This window comes from Mus pahari, chromosome 5 (assembly GCF_900095145.1).
Source record: "Mus pahari chromosome 5, PAHARI_EIJ_v1.1, whole genome shotgun sequence".
Taxonomy (NCBI): domain Eukaryota; kingdom Metazoa; phylum Chordata; class Mammalia; order Rodentia; family Muridae; genus Mus; species Mus pahari.
The window spans coordinates 42,182,897-42,205,445 of record NC_034594.1 but is presented as its reverse complement, the minus strand read 5'-3'; the positions used below and the strand labels follow the sequence as shown (position 1 = coordinate 42,205,445).

At 43.1% G+C, this 22,549-nt stretch overlaps 1 protein-coding gene across 5 annotated transcripts in view; it reads left to right on the top strand.

The window, feature by feature from the left end:
* The window catches only part of Ino80d (INO80 complex subunit D), a 67,559-nt gene that overhangs the window by 10,199 nt on the left and 34,811 nt on the right, over positions 1-22,549 (top strand). For 4 of the 5 annotated variants that reach the window (XM_021197702.2, XM_029538371.1, XM_029538373.1 and 1 more), the window contains exons 3-5: positions 10,433-10,521; positions 10,630-10,876; positions 18,769-19,499. In XM_021197702.2, the coding sequence (XP_021053361.1) occupies positions 10,659-10,876; positions 18,769-19,499 (949 nt within the window). In that variant the 5' untranslated portion in view covers positions 10,433-10,521; positions 10,630-10,658. The remainder of the gene's footprint in view (positions 1-10,432; positions 10,522-10,629; positions 10,877-18,768; positions 19,500-22,549) is intronic. The other variant, XM_029538374.1, reaches the window with a different exon arrangement.

Here is a 22,549-nt window from a genome sequence, read left to right as displayed (position 1 = left end):
GTATACTCACATACATAAATTAAATAAATAATTCTTCAAAAAAAAAAAAAAAAAAAAAGAATCCTGAACATTGTCCTCTGACTGTACAATGCATGCTGTGGTGCACACATACTCCTCCTCCAAAATATGGTGAAAAATAAAAATTATTATTTGGTTAGATTCTATTTAGATGAATTCAGTTTCTAGTCAGAGTCTGTGTTGGGGGCTGAGAAGATGACCTAGGAAGTACAAACCTGACCTGAGTTCAGGGTCCTGGAACCATGTTAAATTCAGGCATAGCATGTGTCTGGAATCCAAGTTCTCCAAGGTGAGATGGGAGGTGAAGACGGGGCTCTCCTGGCAGCTTGCCAGTCAGCTGGCCTGGAGCATGAAGTGCCTTGGAGGGTGAGGACAGATGCCAGATCTGTCCTCTGACCTCTACATATGCCGTGACCCATGTGCTAGAACGCGTGTGCGTCCTCACACACAAATATGTACAGAAGTAAATAGTTTATAGAAATCTGTGTACTCAGCATGCACATTATCAGTTCAGATCTGATAATGCTCAAGGAACGGCCCTGTGGAGCCTTTTGTTTTCTAGGAAGGAAGATGGCAGGATGGCTGGTCTGTAAACAGAATGTGATGAACCATGCCAGAGTACCTCAGAGGAGCAGAGATAGACTCCGCTGTAGGCAGGGTGTGAGGTGACTACTGAGGATTTGGGTTTCTGATGTTTGAGACAGTCTTTTACTATGTAGTCCTCACTGGCCCAATGTAGACCAGGTTGGCTTTGAACTCAGAAATCCTTTTGCCTTTGCCTCCTGGGTGCTGACAATGGAGGTATGTGACATCATGTCTGGTGCCTGAATTGTATTTTTAAAAATGAACTAGGGGCTGGTGAGATGGCTCAGTGGGTTAAGAGCACCCAACTGCTCTTCCGAAGGTCCAGAGTTCAAATCCCAGCAACCACATGGTGGCTCATAACCATCCGTAACAAGATCTGTCGCCCTCTTCTAGAGTGTCTGAAGACAGCTACAGTGTACTTACATATAATAAATAAATAAATTAAAAAAAAAAAATGAACTAGTGGGGCCGAAGAGATGGCTCAGCAGTAGTAGTGTTCTTGCAGAGGAGCAAGTTTGGTTTTCAGTATGACGTTGGGTGGCTCACACCTGCCTATAACTGCAGCTCCACCAGCTCCAATGCCGGTGTCTCCACAGACACTTGCACTCACTGACCAGAGAAAAGGGCACTACAGAGAAGTGAATGGGGAGACCTGGTGTGCTATTCTGGGCAGATGAAGTGTCTGTTCTGGGTCTTGGTGAGAGCACAGGTGTGGCCAGAGTTGTAACAGCCCACCCCAAGTATCTAGTTCTTTTGAACATATCTTGTGTGGCAGTTATGATCCTCTAAAGGAAGGAGGCATGCCTCTTACTGTTACAGCCGCCATAGCTACTGGAGAAGTGGTCTTTTCATGAGGGCTTAGTAAGTCAGCTCTTGCCATTGAGTCTAAAAGCATGAGAATTTTTTTTTTTTCTTTTTCTTTCTTTCTTTTTTTTTTTTTTTTTTGGTTTTTCATTTTTTTTTTTTTTTTTTTTTTTTTTTTTTGGTTTTTCAAGAAAGGGTTTCTCTGTGTAGTCCTGGCTGTCCTGGAACTCACTCTGTAGACTAGGCTGGCCCCGAACTCAGAAATTCACCTGCCTCTGCCTCCCAAGTGCTAGGATTAAAGGCGTGCGCCACCACCGCCCAGTGGAGAATTTCTTTAATAACATGTTGATTACTTAAAATTAGAAAATAGGGTCGCAAGCCTGGCCACGTAGCTAAGAGGGAGAAGGCACTTGCTGCTAAGCCTGATAAACCGAGTTAATTCCAGAACCCACATAGAGGGCGGAAGAGGAAAACTGACCTCCACGTGAAACTTTGTGGTATTCACATGTGTGTAAATTTGTCTACACACATACACACAGACACAAAGAGACACACATACAGAGACAGAGACACAGAGATAGATGGATACACATATATAAAGAGACATAGAGACACACACAGAAACATACACAGAGAGACACAGATACACACACACACATACACACACACACACACAGGGAGAGAGGGAGAGGCATGATGTCACACACTGAGGTCCCAGCACTTGGAAAGTAGATATAGGAGGATCAAAAATTCAAGATCATCCTTGGTTACATAGAGACTTCCAGGCCACATTGGGGCTGTGATCCTCTCTCTCTCTCTTTAAAAAAAAATTATTTATTTTATGTATATGAGTACACTGTTGCTGTCTTCAGACACACCAGAAGAAGGCATCAGATCCCATTACAGATGGTTGTGAGCCACCATGTGGTTGCTGGGAATTGAACTCGGGACCTCTGGAAGAGCAGTCAGTGCTCTCAACTGCTGAGCTATCTCTCCAGCCCATGTGATCTCATCTTAAAAAGTGAAGCAAAACAAAACAAGATAAAATTAGAAAATAGATAATTTATTATAAAAGTAATTGTGTTGTAAACAAATTAAATGATGAATATTTTATTATTTTGATTGTTTTTATGGGATATTAAAATATTTTTAAAGTATATTTGTTCATATGTGTGGTCCTGGGGATTGATTGATCTCAGGCTTGGCAGCAGCAAGTACTTTCATCTGCTGAGCCAACTCACTGGTCCTTTTTTTTTTCTTTTTTGGTTTTTCGAGACAGGGTTTCTGTGTATAGCCCTGGCTGTCCTGGAACTCACTTTGTAGACCAGGCTTGCCTCGAACTCAGAAATCCTCCTGTCTCTGCCTCCTGAGTGCTGGGATTAAAGGCGTGTGCCACCACCGCCCAGTTTTTTTTTTCTTTTTAAGATTTATTTATTATTATATGTAAGTACACTGTAGCTGTCTTCAGACTGACCAGAAGAGGGCGTCAGATGTCATTACGGATGGTAGTGAGCCACCATGTGGTTGCTGGGAATTGAACTTAACCTCTGAAAGAGCAGTCAGTGCTCTTAGCCGCTGAGCCATCTCTCCAGCCCCACTGTTCCTATTAAAGTGTACTTTACTACACAGAATATTTTTTTCAGTGGGAAAAAGCCCTGACTGGCCTGGAACTTCCTGTGTATACTAGGATGACCTCAATCTCCTAGAGATTTACCTGCCTCTGTCTCCCAAGTGCCAGGATTAAAAGCATGAGCCAAAAAAAAAAAGAAAAAAAAAAAAAGAAAAAACAAAACAAAACAAAAAAGCATGAGCCACTGTACCCAGCCTTCTACACAAGATTTTTGTTGATGATTTTTGTTTGTTTTGAGATAGGGCTCACTATGTAGCCCCAACTGGCCTGGTACCTGTTATGTACATCAGGCAGTACTCAAACTCATAGAAGTTCACTTCTGGGTTAAGCATGTGCCTATATAGAATTTTCTAAAGTTATTTCTGGTTAACCATGGTAGTACCTTAAATCTATGTTCCCCTCCTCTAAGGCAATCAAAGAAACCAAAAAGAAGCTCAGTGAATATGGACTGCACAGCATCAGAGCCAGGCAGTGTGAGTGGTCTCAAGTGTAATGATCCTGAGAGAAGGTCAGAGTGGCACTTCCTTCAGCACAGGAAGGTCCACCAAGGAGCTGGTACAGCGAGGACAGAGCCCGCAGAGCCGGGGCTTGGAAAACAGTCTGCTCCTTCTGTGTGAGGGCTTCAGGCTGGGAGGAGGTGGGGTTTAGCTGAAGTCTTTTCATTTTGCAAAACATTCAGAATGGAGGAGAAACTGGTAGCAAGGAACTGACAGTTGATTATTTTTGTCAACTGAAGAAAAATAAAGCCTAAGGTTTCCTTTCCCTGCCCCTGTCATGTGGGTGCTTGTGGGAACGAGCTAGCTAGCCTCGAGGGAAGAGTGTTGGTGATGAACACTTCCAGAAACAGCAGAAAGGTGAAAATTGTCATCCAGTAGCTCTCTGTGGTAGGCGGTGGAGGTGAGATGTTACTCTTCTGAGAATGGAGAAAAGATGGGATAAAAAGCTCAAGAACTAATATGAAGACAGCAGGCATTAAAGATGGGCTGGTGTCTGAGATTTCAAAATAAAAATCTTCCCATTGTACAAATGAAAAGTCACTTTTTAGTTATTATTCTTTCAAGACAGTGTCTCTATGTAGCCATGGCTGTCTTGGAACTCACTTTGTAGACCAGGTTAGTCACAAACTCACGAATATCTGCCTGCCTCTGCCTCCCAAAGTACTGGGACTAAAGCTGTAGATACTATATCTGGTTATGAAGGTCACTTTCAAAGCAGTGGATGACAGGGACAAACTAAGACAACTTAAGGAAGACTAGAGTGCCAAACATGGTGGCTCAGCTGGTAATCCTAGCACTTGGGAGGCTGAGGCAGGAGGATTACATGAGTGTGAAGCACTACTCTGGCCTATACAGTTTCAGATCCGCCCAGATGGAGGATGATAGATGGACCTGAAGTAGAAACTTGAGGGTTCTTTAGAAAGTTAGTTGTGTTGAATGGTGTTTTGCTGGGGCAAACAGGTGAAAGAACATTTTGCTGAAGTGGAAACAGGTAAAAGGCTAAGACAGACTCATGAAGGAACATTTTGCTGAAGCAGACACAGGTGAAAAGATGCTCTGCTAAAACAAATATGTAAAGGGACACCTGATGAAAGATTCTTTGCTAATGACACCCATGCATTGGTCCGCCTTACACTGCATAGTTGAGCTGCATTTGTTGGGACTCCATAGAGAGAAACACACCAAAAAACTTCTGGTGGTGTGCTGGCAACTTCTTTCCGTTTCCGAGGACTTGGGCTGATTGACAGAGTGATGTCAGCTAAGACAGACACACGTGCTGAGACGAGACATGGTGAGACAAGACCCATAGAGAACACTTGATATTTGGAGGGAGTATAAGTAGAACTCAACAGACAGTAAGGATGGTGACAGAGGCTGAGCATGGCTTGCTTACATAACTATACAATGCTTGTTGGTCTCATGTCTTCACTGATCTTCCCTCTGCTGGGAGAGGCACAGCTGAGAACTTCTCTTGACATCCCTCCTGGCCCCTCCTGTTGACTCATGCCGAGGCAGAGGCCGAGGCTAAGGCTATGACTGGGGCCGAGGCAGAGGCAGAGGCAGAGGCAGAGGCAGAGGCAGAGGCAGAGGCAGAGGCAGAGGCAGAGGCAGAGGTTCAGGCTCAGACTCAGGCAGAGGCTGAGCCCGAGGCCGAGGCCTGTTACTCTGCTAGGCAATGCTACTGCTGCCGATTCATATTTGCTATTGTGATTTTACTTAATTGGACTGCTGGTGAATTCCTCAAGTATTTGCAAGTGGACTGACTGAGCTGCTGCTGCTGAGCTGTAAACTAAGCTGCTTTTTTCCAGATAACACAGATGAGAGCGGCTCAAAAGAACCATATCTAAACAGGTCCACTTCCCCCATATCCGTTCTTTTCCATTACTTCTGATGGGTGCTGACTAGAAGAGAGGTTAAAGCATTTAAGAATCATCATTTAAAAATAAGCTTTAAAAAAAATTAAAGTTTCAGAGACCTTAGAAACCTAGCAGATTAATAAATGAAGGTGTCAGCAGAATAAACAAGGTAGAAAAACTCCAAAAAAGAGGAAAAGAAAAAGAAAAGAAAAGAAAAAGAAAAGAAAAGAAAAGAAAAGAAAAGAAAAGAAAAGAAAAGAAAAGAAAAAGGTTTTTTTGAAGGCTGGAGAGATGGCTCAGTAGTTCAGAGCACTTGTTGCTCTTGCAGAAGACCTGGGTTCAGTTCCCAGCACCCAATGTGCTTCAGGTCATATCAACTGTAACTCAAAATTTCATCAGCTCTGACACCCTCTTCTGATCCCTGTGGGCATGTACCTGGTGCACAAACATAGAAGCTGGGGAAACAGTCATATACAGAAAATAAATAAATCTAAAGGAAGAAATGGTTTTATTCTTGTGTCAAGGTCTTGCTCACATGTAGCATGGACTAGCTCTGGCTTTTGGCAATCCTGCTTTCCCTGGTGCTGGAAACATAGGTGTGCACTACCACACCTGGCTGAAAAGGTTTTCAAAAGGAAGTGGGGTGTCGTGGCTCAGGCCTGTTGATTTTTCCTTTGTGCTGTGTGTATGTAGGTGTACACAGCCATGTGTCTACATTCACGTGAGTTAATGAAGGTGTGTGCTCATGCTCCGGTTGCATATGTGACCACAGGATGGCTGGTGGAGGTCCTTGCCTTCTGTGTAATCTGAGACAGGGTCTCTTGTTTGTTTGTTCTTTCCTGCTGCCCTTGCTAGGATAGCTGACTTGAGAGCTCCAAGGAACCCTCCTGCCTCTGCCTCCCATCTCCTGGTAGGAGTGCCGTGATTACTGCATGTGGATTTTAATGGATTCTGGGGACTCAAACTCAGGTCTTCAGATTTATGTAGCAGGTGCTTTATCCACTGAACCCATCTTGGCCATGTAAAGAACTTAAAAAAAAAAAAAACTTACTTACATGTGAGATACTTTTTAAAAATTAAAAAAAAATACATTTATGGTGTGTGTGTATGTGTACACATTTACGCCACCGCACAAATGTAGGTGCCAGAGCAGAGCTTGCTAGAGCCTGCTTTTTCCCTCTGTGGTGTGCATTCCAGGGATGGAGCTCAGGTACTTAGGCTTGGTAACTGGTGTCTTTTCCCACTGAGCCATCTCAACAGTCCTAAGGATAACTTTTTAAGAAAATGGTAGCCCTTCAGCTAGACTTGAATTAATTTGAGAGATTTGGTGCTGGGTGAATGGCACAGAATGTGAGCATTCAAATCATTTGTGAGTTTGCTTTCATATATTCCTGTCTCACGTTAGGGCAAGTAGAATTTGTTTGTTTGTTTTGAGACAGTATCCCTTGGATGCCGGGCTAGTCTGTAATTGACTATACAGCTGAGGGTGCTCTTGTCTTTCAGATCCTTCTACCTCTGCCTCATGAATGCTGGAAATACAGGTGTGCACCAGCAGCACATCTGGTTTGTGCAGTTCTAGGGATAGAGCCCAGGGATTTGTGCAATAGACAAGACCTCTACCCCCTCAGCCCATTCCCTAAAATTGATTGGCACCCCCCTCCCCAACACACATACGCACAAACTTTGCAACCATTCTCCTCCCTCTCTCTCTCCTCTCTCTCTCTCTCTCTCTCTCTCTCTCTCTCTCTCTCTCTCTTTCTTTCTTTCTTTCTTTCTTTCTCTGGGAGCCCTCTTAGTCCCCGTTGATGCGTTGATGGGGTTCTGGAGGGTGCTGTGGCCCCAGCTTCCGAGCCACATAGTGCAGCTCCAACTCCGGAGCGTTTTGGGCTGCATCCTCATTCTAGAGCAACAAAACTCACTTGTCAGTTTGTCTTTCTTTTGCCCTAATAAGGTGAAAGAGAAAGCTCTTACTTTTGCTCTGCATTTGTGCATGGCTAGGTCTGTCGGCTTGTGTTTTATTAACTACACTAACAGTTTGGGATTTGCTTTGTCTTTGTGAAGTCTGAGGCCCTGACTCGGCAAAATACGTTCCTTTTATTGTTCCAGACTGTACTGTATAATCTGCATTTTATCTTCTTGTGTAGTGAATGTTCCTTTTATTGTTTCAGACTGTACAATGCTGTATAATCTGCATTATGGTGTTGTATAATCTGCATTTTATCTTCTTGTGTAGTGAATGTTCTTTCTCCAGTAGCATAGAGCATTGCTTGTTCTCACTGGCAGATGGAAGGACAGTAGCATGCCATACAGTTAACATGTGTGAATAGCTTCTGTTTCCCCAGAACGTATCATGTGTTAACCATGATCCTTAGCTCAGTCCCTGTATTACCGTTGGAGCCTTAGAACCTAGTGATGATACTGCTACTGTTAACCCTGTTTGTGGGTGAGAAATCTGAGATTCTGAGAGGTTAAATGTTCAAGATAACAGTACGTGGCAGATTTTGGACTCGAACAGCCATTTCTTCTGGTGCATTCATTTGTGTATTATCCTGCTCATTGGTGTGAGGAATTTCTGTGTCGTCAGTGTCTTTCCCACTGTGTTCTTTCTTCCCTCTTCTGGTTGGGTTTTTGTAGTGCTGGGAATGAAACTCTAGCCTTGTACAGGCTGAGCATCTCCCACCACTGTGCTGTACTGGCAGCAATAGGGTTTGTTTGTTTCTTTTTTCTTTTGAGACAGGATCTCATGGCCCTGAACTTTTGATCCCCCTGTGTCCATCTCAGAGTGCTGATTTTAGGCCTAGTCCTGAGTGTCTCACCATGTTCATTTTTATGTAGTGCTGGGATCAAACCCTGGGTTTTGTGTGTACTAGGTCAGCACTCTGCCACCTGAGCCTCATCTGCAGCCCCGTATTCAAGTGCTTTTTTTTTTTTCTCCCCAAAGTAAGGAGATTTCTCAATGTAATCCTAGCTAACTGTCCTGGACTTACTTTGTAGACTAGGCTGGTCTTGAACTCACAGACACCCGACTGCCTCTGCCTCCCAAGTGCTAGGATTAAAGACATATGATAGCACACCTGACCTCATGTTTTTAAAGGAAGAGACAAATTTGAGGTCTAAGCAATCATCTACCATCTGGGTGACTTCCAGAAGAGTCTAGGTTCTTTCACCTCATGGAGACTTGGACCTCATAAATTAGGTTCAGCTAGTTGATATATACTGCAGTGTTATATAAGTGCTACATTTGCCTTTCTGTGTGTCCTAGAATAGCAGATACTGTGTAATTTCTCTTTTCATTTTCTTAGGGAGTATTGGGTTAGAAGATCCAAACCATGATTAGTCCTTGTATTTGACTGCTAAGCGCACTGAACTGACTGTGAGTGTGGTTGACTAACTCTAGCTTGGTCTCGAGGAGTTCAGGTTTGGATGGCACGGCTGTGGCATACAGAACACTTGAAAAGCAGTAGCAGTGCATCATTTTACATGAGTGTGTGTGTGTGTGTGTTCTCACAAGAGTGCCAGGGTGGGTGTGTAGGGCAGAGGATCACTTTCAGGAGCTGTGTTTCTCCTCCTACTGTGTGGGTCCTTGGGATTGAACTGAGATTTAGGCTTGGTGGCAGACTTTGATCAGAGTCATCTTGCTGGCCCAGTAATAGCACCTTTTAAAAACAGAATTTGTTCTATTTTATGTGCATATTTGTGTACATATGTGTATATTTTAGTTTCTCTTTTAGGCATGTGTGGTATGTGTGTGTGTGTGTGTGTGTGTGTGTGTTCATGTGTGTGTGAGTTCATTTGTGTCTCACTGTGCAAGCCTAAGGCTGTGTCGGGAGTCCCTTAGTTGATCTTGTCTTGTATTGAGGCAGGGTCTTAGGTACATTGCTAGTCTCATTGGCCAGCTTCCTCGGGGATCCCCTGTGTCTGCCATCCAGGCATAAGAATTACAGGAGGTCATCACACTTGCCTGGTATTTTATGGGTTCTAGACAGCCGAACTTTATTCCTCATATCTCTATAGCAAGTGTCACTGAGCCAAATCCCCAGCCATTTATTTCTTTATTTTTTTGTATTTGCTTGTGCACACATACATGCCATGGGCGCCTTTACTCGAAACTATGTTTTTTTGTAAATATGTTCTTCCTGTGTATCCCTGGATGGCATGGCCAGAGTTCTATATAGAACAGGCTGGCCCTGAGTTAGAAGTAATCCTCCTGCTTCATCTTCCCAAATGCTGGGATTGTAGGTATATGATACCGTAACCAACTCTGTTTTGCATTTCATATAAACATTTTTTTAACAAGTTGCTAAATATTTTGTCAATACAACAAAAAATGTAGTGCTTTTTAAAAAAGCTTTTTTTTTTTTTTTTTTTTTTTTCCCCCCTGAGAAAGGGTTTCTCTGTATAGCCCTGGCTGTTCTGGAACTCACTTTGTAGATCAGGCTGTCCTTGAACTCAGAAATCTGCCTGCCTCTGCCTCCCGAGTGCTGGGATTAAAGGCGTGCGCCACCACGCCCAGCTAAAAAGCTATTTTCGAAAATGTGTATTTGTTTGTTTTATGTGTATGGGTATTTTGACTGCATGTGTGCCTGGACACCACATGGATGCCTAGTGCCCATGGAGGCCCTGGGACTGCAGATCATTGTGAGTTCTGGGGATTGAACCCAGGTTCTGTAGAAAGACAGTCAGTGCTCCTAACTGCCGAGCCATCAGTCCAGCGCCCACTCTTTCTCCCCTTACTTAGCCCAGGATGGCTCAAACTTACTGAATAGCTGAGGATGACCTGGCCCTTCTACCAGCACCTCCCAAGAACAGGCTCTAGCTTTGATCCACTTTGAGCTAGTCACAGAGCGAATCTGATTTGGTCCAGTTTTGGAGAGTGACATAAGACATTTTATAAAACCCCCTTTTCCTGTTGGATCTTATCCTTGGAATATTGGATTCTAATCAGTCTTTCATGTTAGGAAGGGTGACATGGAGATATTTGATGTTCTGGTTGAGCTGGTTTTGTTTATGTCTGTGTTAATGAGGCCTTTGATATTTCGTAGACAATCTGCTTCTTCTTGGTTGAGCAGCATCAAACTGTGGTACCCTGGGCTCTCCTCCTGTTGCTGTGGTGCGGAAGATTTAAGATCAGGTATGGCTGAGAGACCGCAAACCTCTCAGTGAAATTCTCCACTTGAGTCTGCCATACACGCTCTGATTTGTTTATCATCTGGGTTTCTTTTTTGTGGTGGCCTTTTAGCTGATGTTCACAAGGAATAGAGTCACGTGATGTATGAAGGGAAACATATACACTTCTCTGAGGTTGACAATAAGCCCTTGTGCTCATATAGCCCCAAACTGTGCAAGCAGCGGCGACTCAACGGCTACGCTTTCTGTATCAGACACGTTCTGGAAGACAAGACTGCCCCCTTCAAGCAATGTGAATATGTGGCCAAGTATAACAGCCAGCGCTGCACCAACCCCATTCCCAAGTCAGAGGATCGCAGGTAAGAGTGGCATCAGACCTCTGCTCCCTTTTGTCTCTCTGATACTGTTTCTTTTCAGTGGGTTAAACTTCAGTGTTAGATCCTGGGGCTGTTCCAAAAAACTTTGGAATACTTCTGGGGTTAAGAAAGCAGTTTGTTTGTTTGTTTGTTTGTTTGTTTGTTTGTTTGTTTTTAATGAAGCAGGACATTTTAGGAGGCATTTTGAAGTATGTTTAAGTTTTTTTTTTCTTTTATTGATTTTATACACTTCTAGACTTTGTTTGTTTGTTTTTTGAGACAGGGTTTCTCTGTGTAGCCCTGGCTATCCTGGAACTCACTCTGTAGACCAGGCTGGCCTTAGACTCACAAAGACCCACCTGCTTCTTCTGCCTGTCTTTTAGACATTTAAAAAACATGTTTTTTTTTTTTTTTCCTGAAAATTGCTGCTTACCCTTGCAGTGTTGGTCTGTCTGGTGTGTGGCCACCAAAGGAGCTGTTGGCCTCTGCCTGCTGGCTGCCACAGGATAGGAACTAGCCAAGGGCTGCCATCAGCATGAATTTGGATTTTGGGGGGGAAAAAGCCTTAATGAAAGGTAATACAAGATGTATTAGTTGGAAAGGAATTTAAAATAATTAAACTGTTTCTCCATGACACATGTCTAAGTCGTGTTTGGCATTGTTTTCTTAAGGGTTTTTGTTTTTTTTTTTTTTTTTTGGTTTTTTGAGACAGGGTTTCTCTGTGTAGCCCTGGCTGTCTTGGAAATTCACTCTGTAGACCAGGCTGGCCTCGAACTCAGAAATCTGCCTACCTTTGCCTCCCAAGTGCTGGGATTAAAGGCGTGAGCCACCACTGCCCAGCTTATGTGGTCTTTGATGGTTAAAAAGAATCCCACATATGTTATGTTTATGAAACTATATTTTCACTTTTTAAAAAAGAATTTAAGTATCCTCTTTATATTTTTCTTGCATTTTCATATTTCATGTAACAAATTATTTTTAGTCAGAAAAAAGCAAACATTTCTCATGGGTGGTTACTCACACTCAAGGTTGAGCACTCAGGCCTTAGCAAAGTGCTCAGCAGCTACACGCGTGCACGCGTGGCTCCCTTCTGGATGGCGGTGCATTACAGAACCATTCTGGTATCACTGAAAGTTAGCTGAAACAGCACTGCCCGAAACATTCTGCCTTGAGCCTGAGAGACTCTTGGCTCTCTTGTCTTGGTATACCTCTGCCTGTTCTTCACATGCTAGCTAGCTATAGAGACTGTCGTCTCTCTGTATCCCCTAACCAAGGGAGATGTACCACAGGTGGCCACATATAGTATGTGGAAATTTCTTGGCATATGTGCAGATACTGACCACAGAGCTAAGCCTAGGGTTCAAGAAAGACTTTAAGAAGCAGCTCTGCAGCCTGCGGGAGGAGTGAGCAGCTCACCAGACTTTGATGAAGCAGCTCTGGGAATGAGGCAGGTTTTAGGATTGCTGTTCTCTGCCCTCACTACCCTCATCAGAACTGCCGGAGCAGGGTGTGTCAGGGACTGCGTCTGAGAAAGGGCAATTATGGTCATCACACCTTCCATTAAGGATCCTGGCTGCTTTGCTTTGTGTCTTAGCAAATGAACCCTTTTCCACCTCAGTGGAAGTCAGACTCCAAGCTTTTTCTTCTCCTTGTACATTCCCACACCATGTTGATGGAGAATTCGAGTACAAGCTGCAGGAGACTAGGGTAAGGGGTTTGGCTTTGGGATATCTTTCCTCGGGTCATTATTACAGAATAATGATGAAATCTGGCCAAGGTGGTGGTGCTGGAGTCATCCTGAAAGGCCGTAAGAGACCTATGTTAAGTTACAGGAGTACTCTGGAGGTCTTTACAGGTAGGGTGTCAGCCACCACGGGAAGGGCGTGTGTGCAGGCGGAGTCAGGCTGGCTTCTTAGGAGAGCGCCACAGTTACAGAAAGTAAGGGACTTTAAAAGCTGCACCACAGCGCTGCCCTTCGTGGCTGCAGGTGCTGAGTGACTGCCCCTCCTGGTTCTGGGACTGCGGCTAGACTCTCTGCCCACCCCCTTGCTAGCTGTATTTATTTTTTTACTTTAAGGGCAGACTTTTATCACTAGAATTTGTGAATTTATACTTAAAAAAATTGTGCTGTTTTTTTTCCTTTTCTTTACATCGTGCTATTTTTAAATTTATATTTATTCATTCTTTATTTAGTTTTTTGTTTTTGTTTTTGTTTTTTTCAAGACAGAGTTTCACTGTGTAGCTCTGGTTGTTCTGGAACTCACTCTGTAGACCAGGCTGACCTGGAACTCAGAAATTCACCTGCCTCTGCCTCCCAGGTGCTGGGATTAAAGGCGTGTGCCATCACTACATTGTGCTATTTTTAAGAAATGAGTTGTACTTGGTTGTCTTTTACGTTCCTAGGAAAAATACTTTCTTTTTTATTTTCAAGATTTATTTATTCACTTTTATGTATGTGAGTACACTGTAGCTGTAACAGATGGTTGTGAGCCTTCATGTGGTTGTTGGGAATTGAATTTTTTTAGGACCTCTGCTCACTCCAGTCAACCCTGCTCGCTCCAGTCACCCCACTTGCTCTGGCCTAAAGATTTATTTATTATTATACATAACTACACTGTTGTTATCTTCTGATGCCCCAGAAGAGGGCATCAGATCTCATTATGGATGGTAGTGAGCCACCATGTGGTTGCTGGAATTCGATCTCAGGACCTTTGGAAGAGCAGTCAGTGCTCTTACCTGCTGAACCATCTCTCCAGCTCGGAAAAATACTTTCATATACAGTCTCTTAATACTTATTTTCATTTTCTAGATCAGTGGTTTAAAAAAAATATATATTTATTATATTTGTAGTATTCTGCCTGCGCGTATGCTTGCAAGCCGGAAGAGGGCACCAGATCTCATTATAGCTGGTTATGAGCCACTATGTGGTTGCTGGAAATTAAACTCAGAACCTTTGGAAGAGCAGTCAGTGCTCTTAACCTCTGAGCTGTCATCCCTGTCCACAGAGATCATTCTTGAACACAGTTTTAGATACTACGTTAAGGTAGAAAATTAGAACTGTTTTAACATGCACACATTCTTTAAAGTAAGCATATGTCAACCTGCATAAACTGGCCAGAAAAGAACGGCTCATTCTTTTTTTTTTTTTAAAGATTTATTTATTATATGTAAGTACACTGTAGCTGTCTTCAGACAAGAGGGCGCCAGATCTTGTTACGGATGGTTGTGAGTCACCATGTGGTTGCTGGGAATTGAACTCAGGACCTTCAGAAGAGCAGTCAGTGCTCTTAACCGCTGAGCCATCTCTCCAGCCCCCAAAAGGCTCATTCTTTATGTTGAGTATTTTTCAGTTTTAGTGTGAAGTGAATGATTTCTGTAGATAGAGAACCTCCCAAAATGGGCACACAGGGGATTTGGGGTTTTCTTGTAGAATTTCTTTGAGCACACGTGGCTCCAGTCACAGTGCCTGAAAGTCAGAAACAAGGCTTGCGGAGTGAGGAAGAAAACGTTAGCCTCAGGTGTTCAAGAGACCTGTGTATTGAGCCCTCAGTGCTTGGCTCTCGGGACTGAGGGCCAGTCCCCTTCCCCTACCTATGATGGATGGATGCTTTGCTTGCTCACTTAGCCGCAGGGCTGCAGAGCCTTCACTTGAGGCTTTCCCACGCGGTACTGCCGGGCCCCGCCCTTTCTCCTGAGCCGCAGCAGCTGCGCTCTAGAGGTCTGGAGGTTTCTGAGGCATCCGTTTCATCTGCCTGACTTTTTTTTCTTCGAAGAACAAGATAAGAAGGGGAAGGAGTTTTGGATTTCTATATTGAGAGAAGTACATTCTATATTAAGTGTACATTTTATTTCAAAACTATCCCATGATTATGTAACTGCAAAAGACTTGTTTGTTGTCGAAATATTTAATCCCGACCCAGGGTTAAAAAACACACACCACCTTTATATTTACAATAAGCCTTAAACAGTACAAAAGCTAGGTACTGCCTACCTTCTATGTTGTTAGAATCTACTTTCCTATCGAACCTAACCCCACCCATGTCTGCTCTGTCCAGCTGTTGGCATCTCTATTGACCAATCAGAGATAACTTGGGGGCAGGCTCACTCAGCATTTTACATGTGGACTCTCTCTTCTATGGGGCCACCATTAAAATACAAGTAGCATTAGGCCAATCCACTATAGTTGGTAGTGTTATTTTCAAATAAGTTAAATTAGAATTAGAAAGAGGATAATATTCCTGTTGTTTCACGAATCCAGGTTGAATTCATTTAATAATATGTTTAAATTTCTATGTAAATGTTACTAGTTAAATCATAATTATTTAGAAAAATTAATCATTTGAAAATAAGAATTTGCTGGGCCTGGTGGCGCAGGCCTTTAATCCCAGCACTCAGGAGGCAGAGGCAGGCGGATTTCTGAGTTCGAGGCCAGCCTGGTCTACCAAGTGAGTTCCAGGACAGCCAGGGCTATACAGAGAAACCCTGTCTCGAAAAACCAAAAAAAAAAAAAAAAAAAAGAAAGAAAAGAAGAATTTATTTTTGTTAATACAATTACTCTTTAAACATGAAGAATTTGAGGTGATCTTCCTTTCCTACAAAACAACAAGCTTTAGCTGACAGAATTAGCTAGGTGTGTTAACAACTCATTCCACCAATCCCAGTACTCAGGAAGGAGAAGCAGCAAGGCTAATGTGTACACACAGCCTTCCCTCACTCTAGCCACTGGATGAGTGAGCACTGGCGCAGCCTGCAGTCTGCATCCTCTTGATCTCTCTTTAGAGGCTGCTGAGATGGTTCTGCTAAGAAAGAAAGGCACTGAGGACCTGGGCTCTGTCCCTGGGAAATCACGTGGTAGAAGGAAAAAAAACCAGCTCTCCAGAGTTTCTTCTGACTCTACCTGTGGACCATCACATGCCTGTGCATGTGTGTACACGAACACACACACACACATTAAAGTGTAATTTAAAAGTTATTTTTCAAAAAGCAAAAATAAAACCATTGTTCCTTCAAGACCAGGTGGCTTCTACCTGTAAACCCAGAACTCAGGAGACTGTGGGAACATCATAAGTTCTGTATCAGCCAGCGCGTGCACACACACACACACACACACACACACACACACACACACACACGACAACACAGCAAGCTGACAGTAAGCACTTAAGCTGCTTCTCATAAAAGGGAAAAGTCTTCCTAACTGAACTAGACATTTACTTAGTTCTGCACAGCATTTAACACAAATATTCCAATATGAATCTGCCACTTTGTCTGGGGAGATTGATTGATTGATTGATTGATTAGACATTTGTTTGTTTATTTATTTATAGATTTATTTATTTATTAAGTACACAGTGTTCTGCCTGCATTTATGCCTGCAAGCCAGGAGAGGGCACTAGTCCTCATTACAGATGGTTGTGAGCCACCATGTGGTTGCTGGGAATTGAACTCAGGACCTCTGGAAGAGCAGATAGTGCTCTTAACTTCTGAGCCTTGTCTCCAGCCCTTGATGAGACATTTATGAGCTGCTCAGCATTGGTGTTGGGAATGCAAACTCTGGTCCTCAGTATTGAGTAGCAAGCATTCTTACCCACTTAGAACACAAAATTCTGCCTTACTGTTCTTTGGTGAGAAACTTAATCTTTTCATCAAATGCTGAAACCCATTTGTTTTGTAGATTTTTGATGCTGTATACTGAACCCAGACCCTTGCTCTCCCAGTGAGCCACCTATCCTCCTAGCCCTTTTTTCTTTGGGGTAAAACCATTCCTATGCAGCCCCTGCTGGCCTCAAATTTGTTATCCTCCCTCCCGGTTTGATACTCTGAGTCGTTGGAGTTGTGTGTGTGCCACTGTGTGCGACTACTGTGTTTTCCTCTTGGATTATTGTGTTTTGATCCTATGTTTTAAGTCGTCAGGTGACTGAACTCCTGATCCTCTTGCCTCTTCCTCCCAAGTGCCAGTGTTAAAGGCTGGTTACACATACCTAGAACTGCTGCTGCTGCTCTTCCCTCCCTCCCTCCCTCCTTCCTTCCTCCCTTCCTTCCTTCTCCCCTGCACTCTACCTCCTCTTCCTCCTTCTTTTCTTAGTTATTAGCTTTTCCTACCTAACAGCATTTCCCTTACTGCTCTCAGCTTAGGACTCTCTTTTTGTTTAGGATGTATGTGGGGTCTGGCACAGGATTGCCAGGTCTGCTCAGTTCTGTGGAGATATTGCTTGTTTGCTGCAATAATTGGTTTTGTCTTCAGATAGCTTTGGGAAACTCTGACAGATGGGTACATCTCCCTTGGAACTTCATAATGCACATTATTATACATAATGCTTTGAGAAGTTTTTCAGCAGAAACAAGCAACAACAACATCATTATGTAATTTTTGGTTAAGCTGTAATTTTCCAAATTGACCTAAGCGTGAAGTACTATTTTGATGGCACACTTGTTAGCATGCTGTGGGAATGCTGTGAAGAATATAGATTGGAGAATATTCTGTTCCACAGATCTTGACAGGTTTTCAGAATGGTTAATTATCATAACAGGTATTATTTTCTCAGTATGTGTTGTAGCCTTCATTGTGTTTAAGTTACAAAGGTAGCCTGCCTATTATTGAAGATTAACGAGGGCCATTATGAGCTTTGATTTTAGCTCCTGTCTCCGTTTGGTCACTTCTCCCTTGGAAAGGAGTTTTGGACAGGTTCCCTTTTGTAAGTGTAGTGAAGTTGTCTGAACGAGGATCTTTATTTCAGTGCTTACTTACTTCAGCTCGGTGCTGAGGGGGCAGGGCTTGTGCTTCCTCCTCTGCCTGTGGGGAAGCTCATTCCACTATCATGCTTAGTTCCCTTCACATGCGTGTGTGTGTGTGTGTGTGTGTGTGTGTGTGTGTGTGTGTGTGATGCCAGTTATGTTATAAGATTTTTTTTTTTCTTTTTTTGGTTTTTCAAGACAGGGTTTCTCTGTATAGCCCTAGCTGTCCTGGAACTCACTCTGTAGACCAGGCTGGCCTCGAACTCAGAAATCCGCCTGCCTCTGCCTCCTGAGTGCTGGGATTAAAGGTGTGTGCCACCACACCCGGCTATGTTATAAGATCTTGATGAATCTTCAGGAACTTAAGTAGTGTTGGAATATAGTCCTTTTTTGCATTAGCGACTTTTAATTGATCTTCAGACTTGGGATGAGTTACTTTGTTTGCTGTGAATAGAGAAGAACAAAGCTGTATGAGACTGTGGCCAAGTCGCTGCGTACGCCACTCACTAGTGGACAGACCTGACTTTGTCTGGCGACATCTGTACTTGAGCAGTTCACGTATGTGTCTTGTCAAAATTATATAGACTTCAGTTGGGGAGAGCTTGAACATGATGACAAGTAGTTTTTTCCATTTTATTTTTTTTGAGGTAGGTAGGTAGGGTCTTGCTGGGTAGCCCACACTAATCTTGAATTATGGTCCTCCTAAGTGCTGGCATTACAGGCTGTGCGACCATATTTCCAGCTGGCTGTTACTTTTGTTTGTTTGTCTCTGTTTATTTTCAAAATAGGGTTTCTCTGAATAGTCTCGGCTGCCCTGAACTTGATCTGTAGACCAAGACTCGCTCTGCTAGCTGTGAACTCAGAGATTCACCTACCTTTGTCTCCCGAGTGCTGAGATTAAAATCATGTGTCACCATTGCCTGGCTAGCTATAATTTTTCCGATGTGGTTTTGAAAGTTAGAGTCTACAAGCTAGCTTTGAAGGCCTGATTGTCCTGCTTCCACATCTCAAGTGCTTAGGTTACAGGCCCGTGCCACCACACCTGGCCTTGGCCATTCGATTTTTAGTATATTTGGAGGCACATTTTGTAATATGTATTTTATGCTCTGCTTTATGTATATGTGAAGAACGTCTTCACATGACTGTGTGCATTTTTGCAGGTACTGCAACAGCCACTTGCAGGTACTCGGCTTTATCCCGAAAAAAGAGAGGAAGAAAAAGAATGACCCGGTAGATGAGGTGAAGGTCAGGCACCAGATGGACGCCATGGCGTTTAGCCTGACGGTACCTACCCTGGCCTTGAAGATGCCCAATGGACTGGATAGCATGTCCCTCTCTCCCCCAGGGGCAAGGGTTCCTCTCCACTACCTGGACACTGAGTTGGAAGACCCCTTTGCTTTCAACGAGGAAGACGATGACCTAAAGAAAGGGGTGACTGTGAGAAAAAAGTTGCAGAGCAAGTTGGCTCAGAACCGGCAACGCCAGAGAGAGACAGAGATTTTAAAAGTTCGGCAAGAGCACTTTAGCACCCCTCCCACACCTCCACAGCAGCACGCCCACCTGTCACCTCTATCTACTTCTTTAAAACCTCCAGCACCACCACAGGGTTCAGTCTGCAAGTCACCTCAGCCTCAGAACACCAGCCTACCAATGCAGGGAGTGGCCCCCACCACACACTCTATAGCACAAACCAGGCAGGCCTCTCACAAGAGGCCTCTGCCCCTCCTTCCCTCCAGTCGAGCTCCCATCTCAGATGCCCCCAGGACTGACCGACTCCTCATGAAAGCCACCGCCTTCTCTCCACACTTCTCTTGTATAAGCCGCCTGCAGAGACTGGTGAAACTGTGTACCCACAAGCATCAGCTGGACACGGACCTGTTTCCTCATTTAGGTGAGTTGGCCTCTTTTCCTGTAACTAATTGCTGCCATGAAATTTGTCCGTCACAGGTCTTGTATATTTCAGCAGACCACTCACAGTAGACTTGTTTTTGGATAGTTGGTTGAGTAGATACAGTTCTGAATTGAGCATTTAGAATTTTTGTTATGGCTTTTGAAAATTAAATTCTTGAAATTTTAAGTTGTTTTGGCAGTTATGAAACTGTTAAATACACAAATGTATTTTCATTATATTTAATCCCTGCATTGCCTTTTCTTGTCCCCTCACAGTGAACCCCTTTCTTTCTTACAAGTCCCCTTTCTACTTTGTATTGTTTATGCTTGTGTTTTGTTGGTGGTGCAGTAAGTTTAATTAGCTTTGCTTCCTGAGCATGTAGACAGTCAGAGCTTTCATTAATAGTTATAGCAGTATATAAAAAGGATGGTTGTGTTTGCTTGTAGCCTCTGTGTGTTAATTGAGGTTCTGAGTATCTGAGAGAGGGTCTTGGTATGTTGCATAGGCTAGCCGAGTCTCAGCGTAGGGGACGCCCCTCCCTCAGCCTCAGTACATTCCATTATACCGTGTGGGTGGGCTGAGACATTGTGTCATTGCCTTGTGAGACAGCGTCCCTACTCTCTGCTCATGGGTTTCCTTATACTTGGTGAGTAAGCCAGGCACAGTGCCATATGGCTATTATCCCATTGCTTGGGAGGCAGAGGCAGGAGGTTGTTCCAAGTTCCAGCCAGCCTGTTCCAAGAGTTCCAGGACAGTCAGTGTTTGGTAGTGAAACCCAAACCCTAAAAAATGTTATTAAGAAATTCTCGGGTTGGTGAGATGGCTCAGTGGGTAAAAGCACCCGACTGCTCTTCCGAAGGTCTGGAGTTCAAAGCCCAGCAACCACATGGTGGCTCACAACCATCCTTAACAAGATCTGACTCTCTCTTCTGGAGTGTCTGAAGTACGCTACAGTGTACTTATGTATAATACATAATTAAAAAAAAAAAAAAAAAGAAATTCTCATGGTAGTTCATGTTCAGGATTGAAAAATAAGAAAATATAAACAAAACTTATTATTTTATTTTTTAATTTAATATATTATTTCTGTGTGTGTGTGTGTGTGTGTATATGTGTGTATTACAAGTATTAGTATGTATAGAGTCAGAAGAATGGCTTTAAGGAGTTGTTTCTCCCATTCCGTCATGGGATCTGAGGATTGAATTCAAGTCAGGTTTTATGCTAAATGCTTTTACCATTAAGCCAGATAAAATTCTGATTTTTTTTTTTTTGTTTGTTTGTCTGGTTTTGTTTTTTGTTTTGTTTGTTTGTTTGCTTTTTGAGATAGGGCTTTTCTGTGTTGCCGCCCTAGCTGTGCTGGCACTTACTCCATAAACCAGGCTAGTCTTGAACTCAGAGACCCTCCTACTTCTGTCTTCTGAGTACTGCGATTAAAGGTGTACTACCACCACCCTTTGCTAGAACACACACACACACACACACACACACACACACACACACACAAATGATTTATTTTATTTGAGTTTATTCATATTTGACTCCAGTGCCTATAGAGCCCAGAGGAGGATGTTGATTCCTTGGAGCTGGAGTTACAGAATACTGGGACCTGAACTCAGGTGTTCTGTAAGAGCAGTATATTTCTTAATTGCTGAGCCATCTTTTCAGCCCCTAGGACATAGTTTAGAATGTGCTGTGAGCTACAATTCTACCTAGTAGGAAGCATTTCTTATTTCCTTTAGATGTAGCACTAGAAAGCCAAATAAAGGATGTGAGTAGGAGGAGAAACGTAAGTGGTCAGTGGGCCAGTGAGGACATCAGTTCCCACAACAGATCGGAAATACAACAGTCAGTGAGAAGATCCTGTGGGTGAACATGTATTTATCCATTGCTGGTGAATAGTGTGACTATCATCAAACTATAATACAGTTGTTTGGGGGCTTCTGACTCATACCTGTAATATAGCACGTGGAAGGCTGAGGCATGAGTTTGAGGCTCGTCTGGGCTATAGAGTGAGAACCTGTTTCAAAAAAACAATGCAGGGGCCAGAGAGATGGCTCAGCAGTTAAGAACACTTGCCTTGTAGAGTACCTGAGTTTGGGAGACTCACAATCACTTGTAACTCCAGATCCAAAAGATCTAGTCCCCTCCAAGAGGAGCACCCACACATGTGGCATACTCTTACATATATACGTACTTTAAACATTTTCACTTTAAATAAGACCATATGGAGAGAATCTGGGTTTGATTCTCATCACCCATGGTGGCTCACAGCCATCTGTAACTCTAGTTATAGAGGATCTAATGCTCTTTCCCACTGTCCATGGGCAGTAAGCATGTACATTGTACTCAGACATACATGTAGGCAAAACACTTAAGTATAAAATAAAATCCCACAAAACTATACAAATACATATGTAACATGTGTTTATAGTTTATATATAATCTTATATATATTTATCAAGCTCATTTTTGGGATTCTATCCTAGCAGTAAATGTTGGATGTGCAGGTTGTTTACTGTAGCATTGCTTACAGAATAACAATCTGAATATGTTGAGTAACCAATGGGAAATTTGAATGAGTTACATGTTTTACACATTATTATAGAACCATTATGAAGAGTGAATGAGGTCTGAATATGTTTTGTTTGACATAGCTGGTGGTAAAAAATCAAGAGGAATTATTCCATTTTGTAAAAACTAAGTAAACAAAAGGAATTAAGCAAGAACATCAGTGTATGCTTTGGTTATGTACATGGGTAGATGTGCCTGATTGATGTAAGGATAGGTGAAGTGCACATCTTACCAGGCTGTACACCTTGCATACTCATAGAGAATGGGATGGGGCAGGGGGGTGTACTTTATTATAAATGAGAGTAGAGAGCTTTCTTTTGTACCTCTAAATTATTTCACCTGTTATTCAATTATCTGAGTAAAAGTTCTGGATTAGCTGGGGTGGTGGCACACGCCTTTAATCCCAGCACTCGGGAGGCAGAGGCAGGCGGATTTCTGAGTTCGAGGCCAGCCTGGTCTACCAAGTGAGTTCCAGGACA